The 24,231-nt window shown below is 36.4% G+C and overlaps 1 protein-coding gene across 4 annotated transcripts in view; it reads right to left on the reverse strand.

Moving 5' to 3' along the window:
• Window positions 1–24,231, reverse strand: part of RPRD1A (regulation of nuclear pre-mRNA domain containing 1A) — an 87,297-nt gene that overhangs the window by 46,274 nt on the left and 16,792 nt on the right. For all 4 annotated transcript variants that reach the window (XM_087439148.1, XM_087439150.1, XM_014781348.2 and 1 more), the window contains 5 exons: window positions 7,110–7,239; window positions 3,836–3,942; window positions 3,648–3,745; window positions 591–717; window positions 306–481 (listed from right to left, as the gene is read on the reverse strand). In XM_087439148.1, coding sequence (XP_087295274.1) covers window positions 306–481; window positions 591–717; window positions 3,648–3,745; window positions 3,836–3,942; window positions 7,110–7,239 — 638 coding nt within the window. The remainder of the gene's footprint in view (window positions 1–305; window positions 482–590; window positions 718–3,647; window positions 3,746–3,835; window positions 3,943–7,109; window positions 7,240–24,231) is intronic.

Raw genomic sequence — 24,231 nt, forward strand, 5'->3', positions numbered from 1 at the left:
TATTTTCATTCTTCAAGATAAAGGTTTATACTCATAAGATGAATCACTATTATTGAAATTTCACACGAATAATTTTAAAATATAACCAATTCTGCTAATTCCAAATTTCTAAATTTACTTAGGCAGGTTAATTTGGTTTAAGTAGAAAGAAACCAATTAATGCAAGGAGTAGCTTACCTGGCCCACTGTCTAAAAAGGTCTGTGTCAAAAAAATGCAAAATGTGCAGGAACATTAAAATATTTTTAAATTCCCACCAAAAAATAAATTAAATAAATAAGCACTAAAAAAAGAAAAGGTTACGCACTTCCAATTTATGTTCTTTCTCTGCAAGGGCTTCCTTTTGACAACGAAGAAAATCGGCTAACATTCGAGTGAGTTGCTTCCTATCATCTATTTCAGCCGCCAATCTGCCATTGTAATCTGCCAGCAACATACAAGCATCCTCTACCATTTTAGAAAGCCTTTCTCCAGATTCTTTATCTAAGAAAAGCACAAAATAATAAAATTACTACAAAACAAAAACAATGCCATATGCTTTTCCCTCACTCCAACTACCAAAAAAGTTCCAGATTACATTTTCTTTTCTCACCTGTTATTTTATCTAGTAGGGATACTTCTTGGACTTCAACAGGCAAAGAAGCTATCCTCTGATGAACTGCTGCATCACCTGAAGCTGCATTTTCTAGATCTTGTAAGGCTCTAACGAGATCTAGAGTCTAAAAAGTTATACAACTTTAGAATCAAAATAAATGAAGCTTAAACAAATATAAAAGACTTGAAATTTATATTCCTTAATCCTTATGGGCTATCTACTAGTTCAAAGTTTCAAATATAAACTGCTTTCAAAGACAGTCCATTGCTTTTACATAGAAGCTACACTATGCTAGGTATTGGAAATATATAAATTGGAAACATATAAATGAGACACGGCCCTCGGCCTTGAGGAGCTCACATTCTAGTGGTGGAGACAGATGGTGTAAAAATAATTATCTGACTATTAAAATGATGTGATTAATGTATATGCCAAATACATACAGTGGTAAAAGGGAAGGCAGACTGTAACTTTAACCTGGAGAATGCAAGTTTCATGTATGATATATTCATTATATTATCACTATATTTGAGAATAATTTTTAATATTAAATTGGATATTGGGGGAAGGAGGATACAAATCATCTTCTACCATAACATAGAAAAGTCTCCCCGATTCCATTTCTAAATGATGTAATTGAAGCACAAGAGAAATAGAGTTTTGGAATATGTTCAAATATGGTATCTTCAACTATTCTATGGTTTGTTAATAAGATCATTAAAATATTAAAAAGTTCCACATATCTGACGACTAATATTTATATAATGCTTAAGTATAAAAATTATTTTATCATTAGAACATTTTAGTTGCATTGTTTTCATACCAGCTATAATTAGGAGGGAACGACAAGTCTTTGCTGGTGATTTCACAATTCATAATGTCTATGAAGTAATTCTAAAGAAAAATGAGTAAATTTTTTTTTTACTAGTTTCCATCCCCTCCTATCTCTTTTTTTTTTCTTTCTTTTTTTAATCTCTAAGACTAGATCCTGAAACACTAGGAAATTACACACATACCTGAAAAATATATGATATTATCAATTCTGTGTATATATTAAGATGACACTGACAGTCAGCCACTGATTTTTCTTTAAGCTATTCCCTTACAAAAAATGCTATCACTGGGGTCTATAACATAGCAAATGATCCAACATGATAGAATGAATGGAACCTAATGAGAAATATACTATCCCAAGTAGCCTTTTAAATTCATTACTATGTGTTTAAAATCTCAATATTTTAAAAAATAAGTTCATTATAAGATAGATCCCCTCTACAATGAAAGTGAGCTTAAAAGCAATGACAATTACCAGGAAGCTTGTTTCTTGTGGTGCACTAATTAACTTATATATTATTATTTTTTAATCAGTCTTTCTAGAGTTCTAAGAAGAAACCTGGCTTTATGGCCCTGACAATGCATGAATGCTTTAACTACAATGTACTCTCTTCACACCTTCACATTCCTACATGAGTTAATTCTAAGTTCCCAATGAGGGGTCAAGGATCAAATAAGAATGCAAAGTTGTCTGAAACAACGTTAGCCTAGAAGTTCCTAATAGAGGAGAATAAAATGAGTTCAACTGAATCTTACAAAGCGATATTTTAGCCATTCTTATAAAGAATGACATAAATAAAATGGTGACTACAAAGCTAAACCACTGAGAATTAAGCAGTACAATTAATCTGAAAATGGTCATTATAAATCGAAAAGTAATGGCATTTTATACCAGTACTAGAGAAGAGTCAGATGGTTACTCAAAGTTACTCCTAGGTACAAGTGAGGTTACTCTTTCATCAGGGAAAGTAGGAGAAGGTTAGACCCTGTATCTAGAATTCAGGTAAAATACTGTTCATGGAATCATAATGGGGCTCTTAGCACAAAGTGATTCTCTGTCTTCAATTATTATCAAATAGAAAGAAATATAAACCTTAGTGTTTGGTTGTTCCAAACGTTATGTTCTTATTACTTTCCTATTCAAGCTCTTGTCCATGGTGACCATGCTGGCTTCAGCATTCGTGTCATTGAGCCAACAGACAGTTTGGCTCAGATCCTAGCTGAACGCCCTGGTTGGATTCTTCGTCTCCTTAGTACTAACCTTGATATAAATCTACAGTTCTAGGCAGTAATTGGTTGTATCTTTCTTTCAAGCTCCTTTCATGGGGGAGAGAGCTCCACCCAGCCCCTGGCTCCATGCAGTGAGTTTGGGTCCAGTCTTCCAACTCCCACAGAGCACTGTGAGCTCTTGTTACCCTATAAGATACTAATTTCTGGCAACCCATGTCTGCTTCTAGACCAAAGCTCAGCAAGAACCAGTCCCTGGCTCACATATTGAGTTGTGCTTCTGTTTCATTTCTAGCCCACGAAGATATTTACCTTGTTTTAAGAGTATGGCTATGTCTTCATTTTCTCCTTTTAAATTTTATCTGTCCCTCCTATATGTTTGAAACATAGAAGGAGGAAGCTTTAAGACTCAATGCCACATAATTAAAAATTAAAAATGTCTTTCTGGAATCATCTGATGGTTAAGGAATGCTATACTTACTGCACCAACCTGAGAGTACATACGGTATTAAGATAATGATTCTAATTCAAGTTATTTTACCATGAAACTACATGGCTCTATATAGTTACTAAAACCATACGAATACATACTTGTTACTCTAACACTCATTTTTACATGTTTAAAAGCAAAAAGACTTAAAAGGAATGGAATTTTTAGTGTACTTAAATCATACAACAAAATAGTCTTATCATATGTCTTATTTATTTAAAAGGAAATTGTTTAAATGGTGGATATGTCACCAGACCTAATCATACTTAGCAATCAGAAATCCTCTTTCTATGCAAAATATGACTGCCTAATATACAATACAGAACATACTGCATTAAACATAAACAATTTGCTAATCAGAAAATAAGAGATATTCACACAGCTTCTTTCTTGTAACCAGAATTAGAATAAAAATCAATTTACAGAGGTAAAACATCAAAATTAATAAATCTTGGTGGCCACAGGAAGTAACAGTAATGTAAGTCTCCTAACAGAAAAACTACCTGTGGTGGTTCACTTGGAGATCCCAGAGACGAACAGTTTTCATTTTCATCCACCTTTATCTGTTCATAAGTTCGCTTCCTAGGCTTCTTGTCGCCATCTGAATTGAAATAACATTTAAGTTTTAATGAAAGAATACATTTTAATGAAGGGATCATGATAAAAGATTATCATAAAAGACTATACTTACACAGAGCTTGCTTAAGCTGTTCTAATACATCATTTTCATAAACAGACCTTTCTTCCCAAATAGATAACACTCTTCCAAGGTGCTTCTTACAACTTTCATCAGTTTCACTAAAGAAAAAATAAAAACATCAACAGTAAAAATGCATAGTGCTATTGAAAAGCTAACAGTTATTTTAAATACAATTAGACATTCATTCCCTGAAAAAACCTGTCCGAAATTTTACTGAGCAACACTACATGACCAGTAGTTCAGGGGTGAAGTGATCAAGACAGACATACTCTCTGCTTCCTTTAAGAGCTTATAGACATATTATTAAACAAATAATAACCAAAAATGTCAAAGTGTTAGTACCGGCTACTAGGGGTTTACAAAGACGTCCCTAACCTAATAAGGGTTGAACATGGGGCTAAGGAAGATTTCTAATGGGTGATTTTTTAAGTTATTTAACAAATACTTATTGATTAAGGCACTATCTTTGACACTGAAGATACAAACGGAGCTTTATGGCAGCTGTTATTTATAAGTGCCACAAAGGAGAACAAGGTGTTAAAGACAGGTATAACAGAGAGACTTGCTCAGTTCAAGAAAGATCAGGAAGGGTATTTGAGGAAGTGATATTTAATCTGAGATCTGAAGACTGGATATACAGGGAAGTGGGAAACAGACCACTCTCAACCACTTCCTACTGCCTTCATCACTACCACTGTAAACTAAGCCACTATTATCTCCTGCCTGGATTTTTGTAAGAGTCTTTTCACTGGTATCCCAGGCTCTCCTCTTTCACTTTATTCTCTATTAACATAACTCATACTGCTCTCAATCCTCTTAGAGCTACCAATCATACCTAGAATAAAACCAGAATCCTTATCCTGGGCCACAAGGTGGACATGTTCTGCTTCCTGGCTACCTCTCAGTCCACATTCCCTAAATACCTTCTCCCTACCTAGAATCCTTTGCTCCTAGATAGTCAAACGGCTCATTTCATCCTTTCCTTTAGTCTCTGTGCAAATGCTATCTCCCCAAAACAGTCATTCTTTATCTCATGATATAACTGAGCAGCCAGCCCTGATGGTCTAGTGGTTAAGATTTGATGCTCTCGCTGCTGTGGCCCAGGTTGGTTTCCCCGTCAGGGAACCACACCACCCGTCCACCAGTTGTCATACTGTGGCAGCTGTGTGTTGCTGTGATGCTGAAAGCTATGCCACTGGTATTTCAAATACCAGCAGGGTCACCCGTGGTGGACAGGTTTCATTGGAGCTTCTAAGCTAGATAGACTAGGAAGAAGGACCTGGCCACCCACTTCCGAAAAAATTGGCCATGAAAACCCTATGAGTAGCAGCAGAGCACTGTCTGATACAGCACTGGAAGGTGAGAGGGTGGCGCAAAAAGACCTGGTAGGGTTCTGCTGTCTTGTACACTAGGTCACTTGGAGCTGGAATAGAATTGAGGGTACTAACAACTGAGCACTGTCATACTCTCTAGTTTCTTCCCTGCTTTATATTTCTTCATAGTATTTATCTTTTGACATTATAATATATATTCACTTGTCTATCTAGTTATTACCTTTGTCATCCACTGAAATGTAAACTCCACTAGAACATAACTTTGTCTTGTTCACTACTGTATCCTCAGGGCCTAGCACATAGTAGGCAGTCAATTAATACTGTATTGAATTCTAGGGAGAGGTAACATACATAAAAGCCTTAAGGTAGAAAGAACTAAAATAGGTTGAAATAGCTTAAACTGTAGACTACAGAGTGTATGTGTGGAAGAAATGTGACACAGGAGTCTGACGACGTAGACAGGGCCATGTAGACAGAACATCTTAAGTCTTGCTCAGGACTTTAGGCTTGATCTCTAGGACAAATAAGAATCACTCAAAGGCAAGGGAGTGTTATGATCAGCTCTGCAACTCTGGCTACAGTTTCCTAAATGGAGTAAACAATACTGGAGGCTACTGCGATTATACAGAAATGACTGTGGTAACTGGAATGGAAACAAATCTAAAGAACTGAAGGAACTATATGTATTACGTGGAATAAGTGGAATAAAAAAGAAGAGTGTGATATATCATAAATCTCAGTATCACAGAGAGTTAAAGATGACACCTAATTTCTCGTGTGGGCACCTGGATAGAGGAAGTTGCCATTCACCGAGAGTGAAATCTAGAGGAGCAAGTTTAACAGGGAGCAAGGACATAATGAGTTCAATATCAGACAGTGGGTCTGGGATGTTTGGAGGCATACAACTAGAAATTCAGTAAGTAATTAAACATACAGGTCTAAAACAAAGAAAAAAAACCTAGATTGCAGTGTAAGACTGAGAGTTATTAGGGTATTGATAATAACTAAATACATGCAGTGTACGAAATCACCCAGAGGGCAAGTGAAGAATATAACCCCAGAAGACGGTCTAGGACTGAACTCTAAGAAACACTAACATCTGAAAAGACTGTATCTAAATTGAAGTATTTAAGATTGAAACTATCTTAAACAAATGATATTTATTTAAGAAAGTAACATACAGGAGTATTTCACACTCTGTAATTTTTTAAAAATGCATCCACTGTGACTAAAACTGCAGGGCATTTGGTGAGTATATTTTCATCCTTAAATCATTCAACACAGATCATCATTCACCACTGAATTCTATATTTAGACTGATTTAACAGTCTACACCAATAATGCTTACCCAGTAATGTACCAAATATTCACATGTAATGTTTGGAAATAAGCATTTAAAAGCGTAAGCCAAAGTAAAGACTTCTACTCTTAGAATTTTTCTGTAGCAAAATTCTTCAACAGGTGTATGATTATTTAAAATACTCTATATTTCCAAAGCACTTAAAAATGTTATGACATATACCCACATACTAGAAAACCTTAAAATCAGTATAAGCAATGAGGGGAAAGGGTACTAAGTTTATCCAGAAATACTAGTTGGAAGATTGACAGCTTTTTAAGCACACAAATTTTCAATTCAACACCTTCATTCATTCTTAAAAGTTCATTTCAATATTGCAGTTGCTTTTGGTCTCTTAAAGGAAAGCTGTAATTCAAGCACTCCAAACACCCACCTCAGCAACAGTTCAAACAAATTTTCCTTCACAGAAAGTATTTAACACATTTACAAATGCCATTCAGGTAATTTCAAATGAAAACTCGGAAGAAATACATTCTCCATTTTTTATTTTAATGGCTTATGGCAAATTTTAGCAAAAGGACATATTATGCATTTAAAACAGATTACCTAGTATCCAGAACAATTATCATACCTTGAAACATGCTTAAAAGCCTCCACTATAACTGGTGCAAAATCTTTTGTAAACTCCGGCCCCTTCCTTTTGCTGTTCTGAATGACATCATTGGCTAGGTAGAGAAAAGTAAGCTTCCTGTTGGGTTTGGCTGAAAAATAAAAAAATTTAAAAATCTACTTAAAATATTCTCACTTAACTTGGAAAAACTTCCTCAATTCCTGAATTAAGCAGTTTGAGAACTACAACAAACCTACTAACCTTTATGTATCATGTTCAACCCTAGCTTCTCACTGTACTACCAAACTTATCAAGTCACTATTCTTAAACTCACCAAGATAACTACTCCACGGTTTCTGAAGATGAATCATGTGAGGAAAAAAGAGAACTCAAGAGGCAGAGGTAGTCAATGATATATCTTTCTATTTCCTTGCAGTTTTACTAAGTCATCCCAACTACTTTATCCTGGATTGCTAGTCTTATCACTATTCCCAAACTAATAGTTTTATACACTGAAATCCTCATGTCTGTGTAAAAATGCATTTTTGTGACTCTATCCTTACTAAATTTTGTTAAGACTATTAAACACTATATGAAATACAACCATTTAAAGTAAGATGGTGGGGTGAGGCCTGGTTGGTTAGTGGTTAAGTTCAGCACTCTCCGCTTTGGGCGGCCCGGGGTTCGGTTCCCAGGCATGGACCTACACCAGTACTCGTCTGTCAGTGGCCACACTGTGGCAGTGGCTCACATACAAAAAGAGGAAGATTGGCAGCAGATGTTAGCTTAGGGCGGATCTTCCTCAGCAAAAAAAATAAAGAGAAAATAAAAATAAGATGGTAACTGGTCATGTTATTAAGATGGTACCCTAAATCTTGAATTTATGATTGTTTTAATATCCATGTTGATTTAAAAATCGACCAAGTCATTGTAAAAGAGTACAAAATGTAAAGTCCGCTGAAAGAGACATCACTTCAATTATATATTTTTTATGAAATAAATATTTGCCAAGCTAATATAGTAAACGTTAGTGAGACCAGATGGGCAAAGTTTAGATTTTTTTCCCCCTTTGGATTACATGGCCTTAAATAACTGAATTTCATCTGGACAAAAATATGCCCCTACTCAGCATATTCTGTGGGTGTAGTCATCCTTCTAAAAGAACTGACAAGATCTCAACAATTGCAGCCAGAACACATTTTTAGTGGTTACAATGTTAAGTGGCACAGTATTGTTGAATACGACTCAAACAAGATTCATATACAAAAGGGATATTTAGTTGAACATAATCTTTTATACTATTTTCATAATATAATTTTACTAGAATTAAACCTGAATCATTCAAAGTTGTACAATTATATTCAGAAACATCATACTTCATGGCATCCACATTACAGTGGTGTAAAGGACTTATGTTCAGGACTGATAATCCAGTGCACTATTCATATGGGCCAGCTTACTGGATTTAAAACAAAAACTTGGGCAGGCTGCATTTGGTACTCTAGATTTGAGTTTTCAATTTAAAATTTAAGCAAGCATTCAACATATTAAAAGCCATTTCTGAGTTCACATCTTTCTTGGGGGGAAACTAGTGGCCCAAACTTCTCACAAGAAACTGTAAAACACTGAGTCACAACTGATCAGACTTTACAAACCCATGCCGTCCATTGCATAACCTGGTTTGCCTGTCTAATGTCGCAGCTCACCCCTTTTCATGCTTTTGAAAGTCACTGGCACAGAATAAAGATAAGGAAGAGGTGGCAATAACAGAGACCAACTTCTGATTCTTCTGGCTCTTGTCTGGTTAGACAAACCACAGTATAACTGGTTAAATGCCAGGACCCTTTCCCATGAAGATGATAATAATGACAACTATCCCAATATTCAACCCTGTCTCTTTTTTACTTACCCCTGCCCAAAGAAAATACCACCCAAAGAAAAGGCTGGTATTATTTAATCCAAGTATTCCTTCTCAGCACCAAAGTGAGTTTCAAAACTCTAATTTTCATTATTACCTAATTGGGAGACTGTGCAGTATTTTGAGTGAGTAACTGAACTAATGGGCTCCTTTTCCTAAAAAATGGTAACAATTTGTGTTACATACTACTCTAAGCATTTAACATACATTACCTAATTTACTCCAAAAAATATAAAGTACCATTAATATCTGCATTTGGCAGCTGAACAAAGAGACATCAGAAAGGTTATTTGCCCACAGTGAAATAACCAGAAAGGTATCAGCCAGGATTTGAATCCAAAAACTCCAATTCCAAAGCATTCCCTCTTAACAACTAGACTATGCCTCCTGTAATAAATGAAAAAAGGATGTTACCTTTTGAGAAAATTAAGTAGCAACTCAATCAAAATATTTTAGAATGTTAGCATTACTCACAATAGCCAAAAGGTAGAAGCAACCCAAGTGTCCATCAACAGATGAATGGATAAACAAAATGTAGTACATACATACAAACGGAATGTTAACCAGCCTTAAAAAGAAAGGACATTCTAACACATTCTACGACATGGATAAACCTAGAGGACATTATGCTAAGTGAAACAAGTCAGTCACAAAAAGACAAATACTGTGTGATTCCACTTATAAGAGGTACCTAGAGTAGTCAAATTCATAGAGACAGAAAGTGGAATGGTGGCTGACAAGGGCTGGGGAGAGGGAGATATGGAAAGTTATTGTTTAATGGGTATAGAGTTCTAGTTTTGCAGGATGAAAAGAGTTCTGGAGATGGATGGATGGTTGTACAACAGTGTGAATAATACCACTAAACTGTACACTTAAAAATGGTTAAAATGGTAAATTTTATGTTATGTGAATATTTTACCACAAAAATTAAAAAGTATATATTTTACAATGTTTTTTTAAATTCATGGGCTAGTAATCTTTTAAAAATAATTCAGAATGGTTTCTAAAATGTACACTAAAGTACAAACTTATAAGACTTCAAAATATATTTCCCAATATATTCCAAAGGACAAACTGTACCAGAGGCATGGATTTGGTATGGGGTCCAAATACCAGACATTATTTTCATTTTTTTCCTTGTAAGACCCAGGCTAAGAGAAATACCTAGAAATTTCCATAATTTATACCCTTCTCCAAATTTTCAGGGAAAAAAACATTTACTTCCATTTAAAACTGTGTATACCTTTATGGAGAGCAAATAATAAACTAATGGAACTAATCATGACAAGAAATTCCAGAAGAAAATCACCAAAATGCTTGTCAAATGAATTTTGATAATTTGTAAAATAACAGAGCCATAAATTGTTATTAAAACATACAAAGTTAACAGAAAGGTCAAACAAGCCACTTCATAATTCTTTAAAGAAAAAAACTGTTGGCAACGGAATATAAGGCTAAATAATGGGTCTGACCTAGCCAATTCCTATGTTTCTACTGTTCACAGGATTCATTATTTTCCAAATCTTCCATTCAGTTTAATTAGCACTGATTTGATGTTTGCTGTGTGCCAGGGACCATGCCGGGCACACACCAAAAATAACCTTTCCTGTTCAATCAGGAGTTTGCACGCTCCATACAAACTGGCATGTGATAGCTCACATCACTAAAAATGTTAGTTCTCTTTATTCCTTTATTCCTTCTCTCCATTAATGCATCACACCAACACTGGAAGTAATCATAAATATATTATTATATCCCAGTGTGTCTGTATGTGAGTATACTGCTATATCTGTACCAAAAAAGTATAAGCCAAACAAGGAATAGTCAACATTTATATTGTGAGGAACCATTTTCTCATATCTCACCTCTCTGAACTAAACTCTTCTAGGTACTAAATATAGCCCCTAGTCCTGGAGCCTTATATAAACAGGTACATCAAAACATACAAATAATAATAAAATTTAACTAATATATGAGAACATAATATTATCTAAAAAGCTCAGCATATCCCCCAAAAGGGCAATAAAAGTTTGGTTTATCACACAAGTAGGAAAGAGTTACATAGTAATGCACAAAAACTCAAATAAAAGATCAGTTACAAGGCTTCAAGAAGAGTGTGGGCTATCAGATAAACAATATGAAACAAACTTAGCCAGCCAAAGGATTACAGAAATGCCATCTAGTATCACTCATTCACGATCAACTCATAATCTAATTTTACATATTCATAATCAGAAAGTGGTAGGATCACTACTTATTTTCTTATACTGTACAGACCATATGCCTACTCATTCTGACAATGCAGATTATCGTAATCTAATTTAATCACCAATGTTTTTACGGAGATTGAAATTTAAAACCAGAGTAGATGAGAATGCTAATAAATACAACCAATAGCTAAAATTTTGATGTGTTATCTATAAACATAAGAACTCTCTAAGGGAAGCTTTCTCCATGGAGAGAAACAGCAAAAAGTTGAACAAACAAATATACATATACATGCATGTATATATATACACACACACAATTGAGCATTACTGTCGTTCTTATAGGAAAAAAAATCAGAAGAAAAGCCATCATCCTCAAACAAAAAAGATTTATAACAACTGTTGGACAGCCTCATCTATTTTCCTAGTAAAGTGAACCACTACAGGCTAGAAGACATGCTCACATGGATGGATAGGTGGTTTTAAGGCAGAAACTGCTTTAATTTGGTAATAATCTTTGCCACAGAAACTGCAAAATCAACAGATAATTCTTGAATGGATTCTATCTGTCCCAGACAGGACAAAGAGTTCAGTCAGACACAGCTGGCTGCTGCTTAATAGCTGAGGTGAGTGAAAAACGGATAGAGCTGGTGTATTCCTGTACCAGTGCCATGATACCTCAGACTTTTGGCAGCCCATCCCTTACTTAAAACCCTTCAAAGATTTTCTCTTGTTCTCCAGATAACATTTTTTCCTTAATATGAACCCAAGGCCCACAAAAGCTCTGTCTCTTGACTCTTCATGCCCAATACTACTACTCCTCCAACTTTCCCAACTCCCACCCATCCTTAAGACTTCAGTTTAATGGGTTCCTCTAGTTTTCCCTGATCACCGAGCACACATAACTTAGGCAGCCCTGACATGCTCTCACAGCACCCCATACTTTTCCTATGGAGCACTTATCCCAACCATAATTGTTTTTATTTAATCTAGTGCTTCCCAACTAAACTAAGTTCCATCGAAAGCAACAACTGTCAGTTTCACCTACCAATCTGTGGAATCAAACCCAGCAGCTGATTCATAATTTGCTCAGTATTTACTAAATCAATAACTTTTGGCCTAGATCCATGCCTTTAATTATTTGTTCCACTAACTTGGCTTCTGGTCTTAACCTCATCCAGCACAGCTGAAAGGAGAACACATGTAAAATTACACTTCTCTCAGAAACCTCAACTTCAAATTCAGATTATAAAAAACATTCTTACAGATTTAGCTACTCTTGCTTAGGGGCCGACCCCGTGGCCTAGCGGTTAGGTGTGTGCGCTCCACTGCTGGCGGCCCCGGTTCGGATCCTGGGCATGCACCAATGCACCGCTTGTCAGTCCATGCTGTGGCGGCGTCCCATATAATGTGGAGGAAGATGGGCACAGATGTTAGCCCAGGGCCAGTCTTCGTTGGGGGGGGGGGGGAAGAGGAGGATTGGCCTGGATGTTAGCTCAGGGCTGATTTTCCTTACCAAATAAATAAATAAGTAAAATAAAATAAAATAGCTACTCTTGCTTATTTTCAGTGTACTCAGTTCAAATATTTTCATTGGCCCCCTCCATTCTAGAGTTCTCACAAATCAATAACCTATAGAGGGGCCGGCCCCGTGGCTTAGCGGTTAAGTGTATGCGCTCCACTACTGGCAGCCCGGGTTTGGATCCCGGGCGCACCCTGACGCACCACTTCTCCGGCCATGCTGAGGCGGCGTCCCACATACAGCAACTAGAAGGATGTGCAACTATGACATACAACTATCTACCGGGGCTTTGGGGAAAAAAAGGAGGAGGATTGGCAATAGATGTTAGCTCAGAGCTGGTCTTCCTCAGCAAAAAGAGGAGGATTGGCATGGATGTTAGCTCAGGGCTGATCTTCCTCACACAAAAAAAATAATAATAACCTATAGAAAAATGGTCAAGCAGTGTAAATAGGAAGGTCAAAGAAACACAAATGTTAAGCAATTAAAACCAACTATCATTTTCTACCTATTAGATTGATCAAAATAAAAGTCTGACTCTAACTAAAGTTGGCAAGAGTATGGGTAAGATTATCACCTTTAGATATCTTCAGACATTGATGATTAAAATATAAATTAGTGCAATCTCTTAGAAAAGTAACTTGGCAATATCTATGAAAAATGTAAATGCACAAATCCCTTGACCCTGCAAATTTCACTTCTAGGAATTTATCATATGAATGTATTCTCACAAATGCACACAGAAATCACTAAGGATATTCACGATAACATCAAGAAAAAGATGACTCAATAAATCATGGTGCATCCATAAAATCCAATACTCTACCACTGTTCAAAATTAAGATAGAGATGGAACAACAAAAGACCCCAAATAGCCAAAGGAACCCTGGGGAAAAAGAACAAAGCTGGAGGTATCACACTCCCTGATTTTAAAATACACTACAAAGCTACAGTAACCAAACCAGTATGGTACTGGCACAAAAAGAGACACATAGATCAATGGAACAGAACTGAGAGCCCAGAAATAAACCCATAAATCTATGGACAGCTAATTTTTGACAAGGGAGCCAAGAACATACAACGGAGAAAGGAAATTCTCTTTAATAAATGCTGTTGGGAACACTCTTCACATGACAGCCACACGCAAAAGAATGAAAGTAGACCATTATCTTACACCATACACAAAAATTAACTCAAAATGGATTAAAGACTTGAACGAATGTAAGACCTGAAACCATAAAACTTCTATAAGAAAACATAGGCAGTACACTCTTTGACACTGGTCTAAGTAGCTTTTTTCGAATGCCACGTCTCACCAGGCAAGGGAAACAAAAAATAAACAAATGGGACTACATCATATTAAAAAGCTTCTGCACAGCAAAGGAAACCCCATAACAAAGACAACCTAACAATTGGGAGAGGATATTTGCAAACCATGTATCTGATAAGAGGTTAATATCCAAAATATACAAAGAACTCATTCATCTCAACAACAAAGAAACAAACAGCCTAACTAAAAAATGGGCAAAGGTCTGAACAGACATTGTTCCAAAGATATACAGATGGCCAACAGGCACAGGAAAAGATGGTCAACATCACTAATTATTAGGGAAACGCAAAACGCAAATCCAAACTACAATGAGATACCACCTCACGTCTGTCAGAATGGCTATAATTAACAACACAAGAAATAACAAGTGTTGGAGAGGATGTGGAGAAAAGGGAACTCTCATACACTGCTGGTGGGAGTGCAAACTGGTGCAGCCACTATGGAAAACAGTATGGAGATTCCTCAAAAAATTAAGAATAGAACTACCATATGATCCAGCTATTCCACTGCTAGGCTGAAAAAGATATTACACCCCTATGTTCATTACAGCATTATTCACAATAGCCAAGACTTGGAAGCAACCTAAGTGCCCATCAAGGGATGAATGGATAAAGAAGACGTGGTATATACACACAATGGAATAATACTCAGATTTAAAAGACAAAATCCTGCCATTTATGACAACAGGGATGGAGCTTGAGGGTACTATGCTAAGTGAAATAAGTGAGACGGGGACATAATCTCATTCATAAGCAGAAGATAAAAACAACAACAAACACATAAATATAGAGATTAGATTAGTTACCAGAGGGGGAGGGGACGTAAGGATGGGGGAGGGAGGAGGGTGAAAGGGGTGACAGGGCACCCGTGTCTGGTGATGGATGGCAATTAAGTCTTTGGGTGGTGAACATGATGTAGTCTACACAGAAATTGAAATACAATGATGTACACTTGAAATTTATATGTTATAAACAAATGTTACCTCAATAAATTTAAAAAAAGAGATTTATGCAGTGACATGGAAAGATATCTAAAACACAGTGTTAAGTTACACACATCCACACACACACACACAGTACATAGCTCTACTTTGGGGGAAGATCAAGAAAGAATTTGGGAGAGGGGTCAAGAGTTACCAACAAATTAAGTCATAAAGGGGAAACACATGAGTTATATATTAAACAGCTTGAGCCTACAAGTTGAAAAGCGCTTCTGGGTAGTGCTGCCTTGGTGCTCCAGCAATCTGACTTGGTCCTGCAGGTGCATTTATCCATGATCTCTCTTGTTTCAATGTTTGGTAAAAAAAAATAAAAATAAAAATTCACCTAGGCCCAAGCAAATAACCATCTTTCCCATTCTAAAAGGCCAAAGGCAATTCAAGTTCCTGAAATAATTTTAAAAACTTTGATTTTGGTAAGTGCAACAAATAAATTTTAAAAATTTTGAAAAGAACAAACTTTATCCTAGACCATTAGACCACTATAAAAGACACTGTCAACTGGAAAAGTTCTAAAAGAATACACATCACACTGTTTACTCATGTTACACTTCTAGAGTGGAACTCAGATTAAAACTTTTTTACTCTTTTAAGAATAATATTGACTAGTTTCTTATGACCTAGGCACTGTTCTAAAACTTTTTTATGTATCTCATTTAATCTTCAAACAACCCTACAAGGTAAGTTATTATCCCCATTTACCAATGAAACAAAAATTATTAAAGTAATTAAATGCAGTCAAAGAAATGCACTGAAATCAGCAATCCCAGGACCCATACTGTGGTCCCTAAATAACATTTTGCCAATAAAAGCAGGAAATACCTAAGATGAACCTGGAATATCTTGTCATGATAGAAAGCAAGAAACCTACTGGGGTGTTTCCAAAAGACAAAAGCAACCCTCCAAGAGGCTGCCACTGGCCAAGAGCATCAAAAAGAATGACTACAATGGTCTGAAACACAAACATAAAAATCCATAAGTTCATTAAAAAAAAAAAAAAGAAGCTGCTAAAGAACTGTTCAGTTGACAAAGGGGAAAAATTGAGCACTTATCCTGCTTTTCCTGTATGAACTATATTTCAGAGTTACCAATGGTTGAGGAAGGAAAGTTCTTACACAACAAATGCTCAAACTTCAGTGTGCCTCAGAATTACCTAGAGGGCTTGTTAAAAACACATATTACTGGGGCCAGCGCAGCCGGCCCGGTGGTGCAAGCGGTTAAGTGCGCGTGCTCCGCTGTGGCAACCCAGGGTTTGCCGGTTTGGATCCCGGGCGTGCACCGATGCACTGCTTGTCGAGCCCTGCTGTGGCTGCGTCCCATATAAAGTAGAGGAGGATGGGCACGGAAGTTAGCTCAGGGCCAATCTTCCTTGGCAAAAAAGAGGAGGATTGGCCTCAGATGTTAGCTCAGGGCTGATCTTCCTCATAAAAAAAAAAAACAAAAAAACACATATTAATGGTTCCTGGGGCCAGTCCCGTGGTGTAGTGGTTAAGTGTGCGTGCTCCGCTGCTGGCAGCCTGGGTTGGGATCCCGAGCACGCACCGACGCACTGCTTGTCAAGCCATGCTGTGGCGACATCCCACCATGCCGTGGCGGAGTCCCACATAAAGTGGAAGAAGATGGACACAGATGTTAGCTCAGGGCCAGTCTTTCTCAGCAAAAAGAGGAGGCTTGGCATGGATGTTAGCTCAGGGCTGATCTTCCTCAAAAAAAAAAACACAAAAAACACATATTACTGGTTCCTACCCATACAGCATCTGAAGTAGGTCTAGGGTAGGGCCCAAGAATTTGCATTTCTGACAAATTCTCAGGTGATACTGATGCTGCAGTCTGAGGACCACACTTTTGAGAACCACTATTACAGTAGAATTCTGGATAATAAACACAGAAAGAAAGAATTAGATATTCACAATTTTGCAACCTCTGATAAAATAAAGAGTCTAACCCACCATCATCAGTGGCTGCTAAAATCACTGAGTGAAAGGTGATGGGGAACTTTAGGATGGATTCATAATGATATCAACTGAACCCATTCATCACTCTTATCCTTAAATATAAAACAATTTGATATCAGGTGTCTCTTAATGTGATGCAACATAAGTGCACAACATAGCCAATGAAGCATTCTTTGGGAATGACATCATAAGGATGGAATCAGCCAAGTGCATAAGGAGGGAAATTCTACAGTCCATGTGACAGTCTCCTCAACAGATAAACTCCATGAAAAAAATGGGGGAGGGGGCACGAAGTTAAGAGACCTGTTAACCAAATGTCATGAGTAAACCTTGTTGGATTCTATTTTGAACATTAACTATAAAGAGACATTTTTGAGGGAATCTGGGATACTGAACATGGACTGGGTTTAAAACAGTCAAGAATCAAAGTTAACTCTGTTAGGTGTGCTAGAGCTCTTACAATTATATTAAAATTTTAATATAGGCCTTAATTTATCTATTATAAATACATACATACATAGTTAAAATGGTTTGAAGCCTGGGATTTGCTTTAAATCACCAGGAAAAAAAGGAGGTGTCAGAGTGGGGAAGATTTAGGTAGATGAAACCAGAAAGATATACTGTTAATAATGCTAAGGCTGGGTAATGGGTTTGTGGAAGTTCAATATCTTATCATCTTTACTTTTGTGTATAATTTTAGAAGTCTATCATAAAAAGTTCATCTTAAATAAAAGTTGAGCATAAACAGTGAAATCTCCTTTCATCTCCACCCCCTCATCATAAATATGAGTTAATTATTTAGTGTATCTTCTTCGAACCATTTTATGTTCCTTTGGAAACACTATATACTTATTCACATATACACAGATATACACATACACAGGATTTTTTCATAAATGAGGATCATGCTACACATGTTTCACAAACAGCTTTCTTCACACTTCATATATCAAAGACATTTTTGTATTCATAAACATCTGTTACCAAACTCTTTCTAACAGCTTCATTCCTTTTATAATAGTCACATAATATATACATTATTTCAAATCTTTAATACTTTTTATCTTTGTAAACCTAAGCAAGTATTTCTATAGGATAGATTCTGAGAGGCAGAGGTGATAGATTAGAAGATATACAGTTTAAATTTTGACACTGTCAAGCTGCCAGCCAAAAAGGCTATCTGAACCCTTATCACATGAAAATGCTCATTTCCCTATATCATCAACATGATACTATTAATATTTAGAATCCTTGCCATTATCTGGGGAGTAAAATGATCATGTTTTTATTTGCAACTCCCTAAACACTACTGAAGCTGATGTCTTAGTCATTTATATTCCTTCTTTTGTGAACCGCCTGTTCATATCATGTTGCTCATTTTTCTACTGAGCTGTTTGCTTTTTCTTATCAATTCATAGGACCATTATATATGTTATGAATATTTCGTTATAGATATTGTAAATATTTTCTCCAAATCTGTTGCTTAAAATTGAAATCTGATATCTTCTGCAGTCAGAGATTTTACAATTTTATGTAGCCAAATCTATTTCCTACAGGACTCGTGGCCTACTTAGAAAGTCCTTTCACAATCCAAGCCAAGAAACAATTATAAATGTATAATATATATTTTTCTTACATGGTTCTAGTTGATTTTTTCAATGTTATATCTTTAATTCAACTTGGTTAATTTTATATATGGTGTTAGGTAAGAATCTAAGAATCTTTTGTTAATATTCCCTCCCTTCTCCCATGAATTTAAAGTTCCTAATTTACCAAATGCCCAAACAAATGGGTCTCCTTCTAAATCTCTACTCCGTTCCTTTCATATATTTTCTTATTCCTGTACAAACATTATACTTTTCTAATTTCAATGCCTTTACAGTCTGCATGGATACCTAAAAGGGCACATTACCTCCATTATTGTTTTTCCTTCAAAACTGTCAAAATTCACAAGACAAAAATTGCCTTGGCTCTTCCTCCACACTTAACTTTTTTTCCAATGATCTTAGAATTAGCTTTAAATTTCTTGTAAAAAAAAAAAAAAAGAAAAACTAACAAATTCTTTATCAATTTCCCTGAATTTACAAATGAGTTTGGGGACAATGGACCTCTTTGCAATGAATTTTTACTTAGAAATTTTACATACTGCTGTACTGTTTTACATTTTACAACAAAGGTGTACGTTAAACCAATAAAAAGCAAAAGTTAGCGTTTAGCATAGTTATATTAAAATAAACTTGTTAAAATACTAATACAATATGCAAACCAGAAAGTATCCTATAACGTCAAAGACAAGAAAATACAAGTAGAAGGTACTAGAGTCTCAGAGTACCAAATGATGTGTCCCAATTCCAATAAAAAGACCAATTTGTAGGGGACTTCCTGCTTCTGGGAAGATAGAGCAGATGTACTTTTGGCTATTCCTCCTGAAAAGTACAACTACAAGTCCTGGTAATTATAAATAAAACAAACATAGGAAAAGAAGGCAGACTGGCTAGGGAACCTTGGGACCCAAGAAACAATACAAGGTGAATTCCCTGGATTTTCTTTTTGCCTTGTATATCTCAGATTGGGAGTTGAAGAAGCCAGCAACTCAGAAGCCTAACAGGTGCAGACATAAAAAACTCTAACAAAAGACTTCTCACTCTAGCCAAAGGACCAGGAAAAGAGGAGCCTAGCAAGACAGAAAACTTTTAGACAATAACCAATCTACTCTAGAGACAATCCAGTCTAGACAATAACCAAGCCAAACACAAGAAAATAAAAAACTATGGCCCCACCCACAACCACACCAGGAAAGGCTAAATGGGAAGCAAGGCTGTAATGTGGAGCCTAACACCTCTCCAGAGTGGTGTTAGAGAAGGCAAAGTAGGGAACCTGGATTTCCACCTCCACCCAGCAGTTAAGGAGGCACTCCTCACTGAGATGGTGTCACAGAAGGCCTAGTGGCGAGTCAGGATTTTCACCATGGCCCAGGAGTATTAGGGCCACACCTTCCTTCACCCCTACTCTGTGGTGTCAGTGGAGGTTGGGGGGGTGGGGGGGTGCGGCACTTGCACCCAACAGTAACAAAGAGCACCTCCCTCCCCTGACAGGGCAGTGTCAGGGAAATCCAGCTAAAACAGGATTAAATAAGGTCCAGAGTCTCATAACATATTACCAGGAAAAAAAAAATCTATGGATCAATCAAAAATCACTCATAAAACCAAGAACCAGGAGGATTTCAGACTGAATGAAAAGACAATCAATAGATGCCAACAGTAAGATGACAGAGATGTTAGAATTATCTTATAAAGATTTTCAAGCAGCCATCATAAAAACACTTCACCCAGCATATGCAAATATCTTGCAAATACAACACATCAAAATTTGTGGGATAAAGCTGAAGCAGGGTTGAGAGAAACTTACAGCACTAAATGCACACATTAGAAAAGATGAACAAGTCTCAAATCAATAATGTAAGCTCCCATCTCAAGAACCCAGAATAAGAGCAAAATAAACCCAAGCAAACAGAAGGAGGAGATAAAAGAAAAAGCAGAAATCAATGAAACTGGAAACATAAAAATAGAGGAAAAGAATCAATGAAACAAAGAGCTGCTTTCCCCCTCCCAGTTTTATTGATATAATTTACATACATCACTGTATACATTTAAGGTGTCCAGCAAATGGTTTGACTTACATATATTGTAAAATGATTACCACAATAAGTTAATATCCATCATCTCACAAAGATGCAAAAAAAAAAAAAATTTTTTTTCCCTTCTCCTTGTGATGAGAATTCTTAGGGTTTACTCTCTTAACAACTTTCATATATATCATACAGTAGTGTTAACTATAGCCATCATGTTGTACGTTACATTCCCTAAGTACTTCTTTATCTTATAAAAAGTAGTTTGTACCTTTTGACCACCACCTTCCAATCCCCTGTCCTCCCATCCCCCATCTCTGGTAACCACAAATCTGATCTCTTTTTCTATGAGCTTGCGTTCGCGTGGTTTTTTTTAGGATTCCACATATAAGTGAGATCACATGGCATTTGTCTTTCTCTGTCTGACTTATTTCACTTAGCATAATGCCCTCAAGGTCCATCCATGTTCTTGCAAATGGCAGCATTTCCTTTTTTTTAATGGCTAAATAATATTCCACTGTATATATACAACACAACTTCTTTATCCATTCACCCACTTAGGTTGTTTCCATGTTTTGGCTATTGTAAATAATGCTGCTATGAACATGGATGTGTAGATATCTTTTTAAGTTAAGTGTTTCTGTTTCCTTTGTATATATTCCCAGAAGTACAATCGCTGGATCATATGGTAGTTCTATTTTTAGTTTTTTGAGGAATCTCCATAGTGTTTTCCATAGTGGCTGTACCAATTTATAATCCTATCAACAGTGCACAAGGGTTCCCTTTTCTCCACATCCTTGCCAGCATTTGTTATTCCTTGTCTTTTTGACGATGGCCATTCTAACAGGCAAGGTGATAGCTCATTGTGGTTTTTCTTTTTTTTTCCTTTTCTTTTTTTTTTTTAATTTTTTGTTTATTGCAGTAACATTGGTTTATAACACTGTAAAAATTTCAGGTGTACATCATTGTACTTCTATTTCTCCATAGATTACATCATGTTCACTACCAAAATACTAATTACAACCCATCACCACACACGTACCGAATTATCCCTTTCACTCTCCATTGTGGTTTTGATTTGCATTTCTCTAATGATTAGTGATGCTGAGCATCGAAGAGCTGCTTCTCTGAAAAATATGGATACAACTGACAAACATCTAGCAAGAATGACAGAGAAAAAGGGAAAACACAAATTATCCATATCAGGAGTATCACTATAGACTCTACAGACATCAACAGGATAATAAGGGGATACAATGAACAACTCTAGATACAAAAATTTGACAACTTAGATGAAATGGAATATTTCCTCAAAAAACACCAACTACCACAATTCACCCAATATGACATAGAAAATTGGAGAAGCCTTATAGCTCTATAACAATTAAGGAAATGGAATTTGCAATTTTAAAATTCCCAAAAAAGAAATCTCCAGATCCAGAAGGTTTCCCCCAAAGAAATCTACCAAAGATTTAAACAAGAATTTAAAAAATTCTACACAATCTCTTCCAGGAAATAGGAGAGAACAGAACACATCCCAATTATTTTATGAAGTTAGTACTACTCTGATCTCAAAATAAGACACAATACAAAAAAAAAAGAAAAGAAAACCATAGACCAACAGCCCTCATGAAAAGAGATACAAATATCCTTAGCAAAATACTAGTAAATAGAATTCAGCAATACATAAAAAGAATTAACAACCACAATCAAGTGGAATTTATTGTAGAGATGCAAAGCTGGTTCAAGATTTGAAAACTTATCAACAAAATACACCATACTAACAGGCTATAAGAAGAAAAATTACATAATCATGTCAACTGATACAGAAAAGGCTTTTGACAAAATTCAGCAACCATTTACGATAAAATCTCTGACAAGGGGCCAGCCCGGTAGCACAGTGGTTAAGTTTGCGTGCTCTGCTTCGGTGGCCTGGGGTTCGCGGGCTCGGATCTCAGGCACAGACCGATGTACTGCTTGTCAAGCCACGCTGTGGCGGCGTCCCATATAAATTAGAGGAAGATGGGCACGGATGTTAGCCCAGGACCAATCTTCCTCAGCAAAAAGAGGAGGATTGGCAACGGATGTTAGCTCAGGGCTAATCTTCCTCATACACACACACAAAAATCTCTGAGAAACCAGGAATAGAGAGGAACTTCCCCAATTTGATACAGCATCTAAAAATAAAACCTACTGGGGCCGGCCTGGTGGCGTAGTTGGTTAAGTTCACACGCTCCACTTTGGCAGTCTGGGGTTTACAGGTTCAGTTCCTGGGCATGGACCTACATACCGCTCATCAAGCCATTCTGTGGCGGCATCCCACATACAAAATAGAGTAAGATTGGCACAGATATTAGCTCAGGGACAATCTTCCTCAAGCAAAAAGAGGAAGACTGGCAACAGATGTTAGCTCAGGGCCAATCTTCCTCACCAAAACAAAACAAAAATAAATAAAATAAAAATAAAACCTACAGCTAACATTATATCTAATGCTGAAAGACTGACTGCTTTCCCCCTAAGATAAGGAACAAGGCAAGGATGTCCACTCTCATCATTCTTATTCAACATAGTGCCTGAAATTCCACAAGTTCAATAAGGCAAGAAAAAGAAATAAAAGACAGAGAAATCAGAAATAGGGGCCAGACTGGTGATGTAGTGGTTAAGTTCACATGCTCCACATTGGCGGCCCGGGGTTCACAGGTTCGGATCCTGGGCATGGACCTACATAGCGCTCATCAAGCCACGTGGTGGAGGCATCCCACATATAAAACAGAGGAAGACTGGCACAGATGTTAGCTCAGGGACAATCTTCCTCACCAAAAAAAGAAATCAGAAACGAAGAAATAAAACTGTCCCTATTTGCAGATGGCATTGTCCACGTAGAAAATCCCAAGGAATCTACCAAAAAAACTTCTACAACTAACAAGTGTGTTCAGTAAGATAACACAAAACAAGGTAAATGTTAAAAGATCAGTTGTAAATATAGTCAATATATTAGCAAGAGACATGTAGACAGCAAAATTAAAATCACAATACCATTTTAAATTGCTCAAAATAATTGAAACAAGTGTAAATACAGCAAAACATGTACAGGACTTGTATGTTGAAAGCTACATAATGCTGATAAAAACATCAAAGATCTAAATAAATGGAGAGATATACTATGTTCATGAATTGGAAGACTCAATCTAATAAAGATCTCAATCTCCCTAAACTGATATACAGATTAATGCAACTCTTATCAAAATCCCAGCAAAATAATTTTTATTGATATAGACAAGATTATTCTAAAGTCTGTACAGAAAGGCAAAGGAATTAGAATAGCTAAAACAATTTTGAAAAAGAATATGGTGGGAGGAATCAGTTTACCTGATTTCAAGACTTATTATACAGCTATAGTAATCAAGACTACTTGATTTCTATGTATGGTATTGGTGGAGGGAGAGAGACATGGATCAATGGAACAGAATAGAAAACCCAGAAACAGACTCACACAAATATGCCCAAGTCAATTGTGACAAAGGCACAAAAGCAATTCAATAAAGAAAAGATAGCCTTTCAACAAATGGTGCTGGTGCATCTGAATATT

The sequence above is a fragment of the Ceratotherium simum genome, chromosome 14 (genome assembly GCF_057802395.1).
Source record: "Ceratotherium simum simum isolate JZ-2026a chromosome 14, ASM5780239v1, whole genome shotgun sequence".
Taxonomy (NCBI): Eukaryota; Metazoa; Chordata; class Mammalia; order Perissodactyla; family Rhinocerotidae; genus Ceratotherium; species Ceratotherium simum.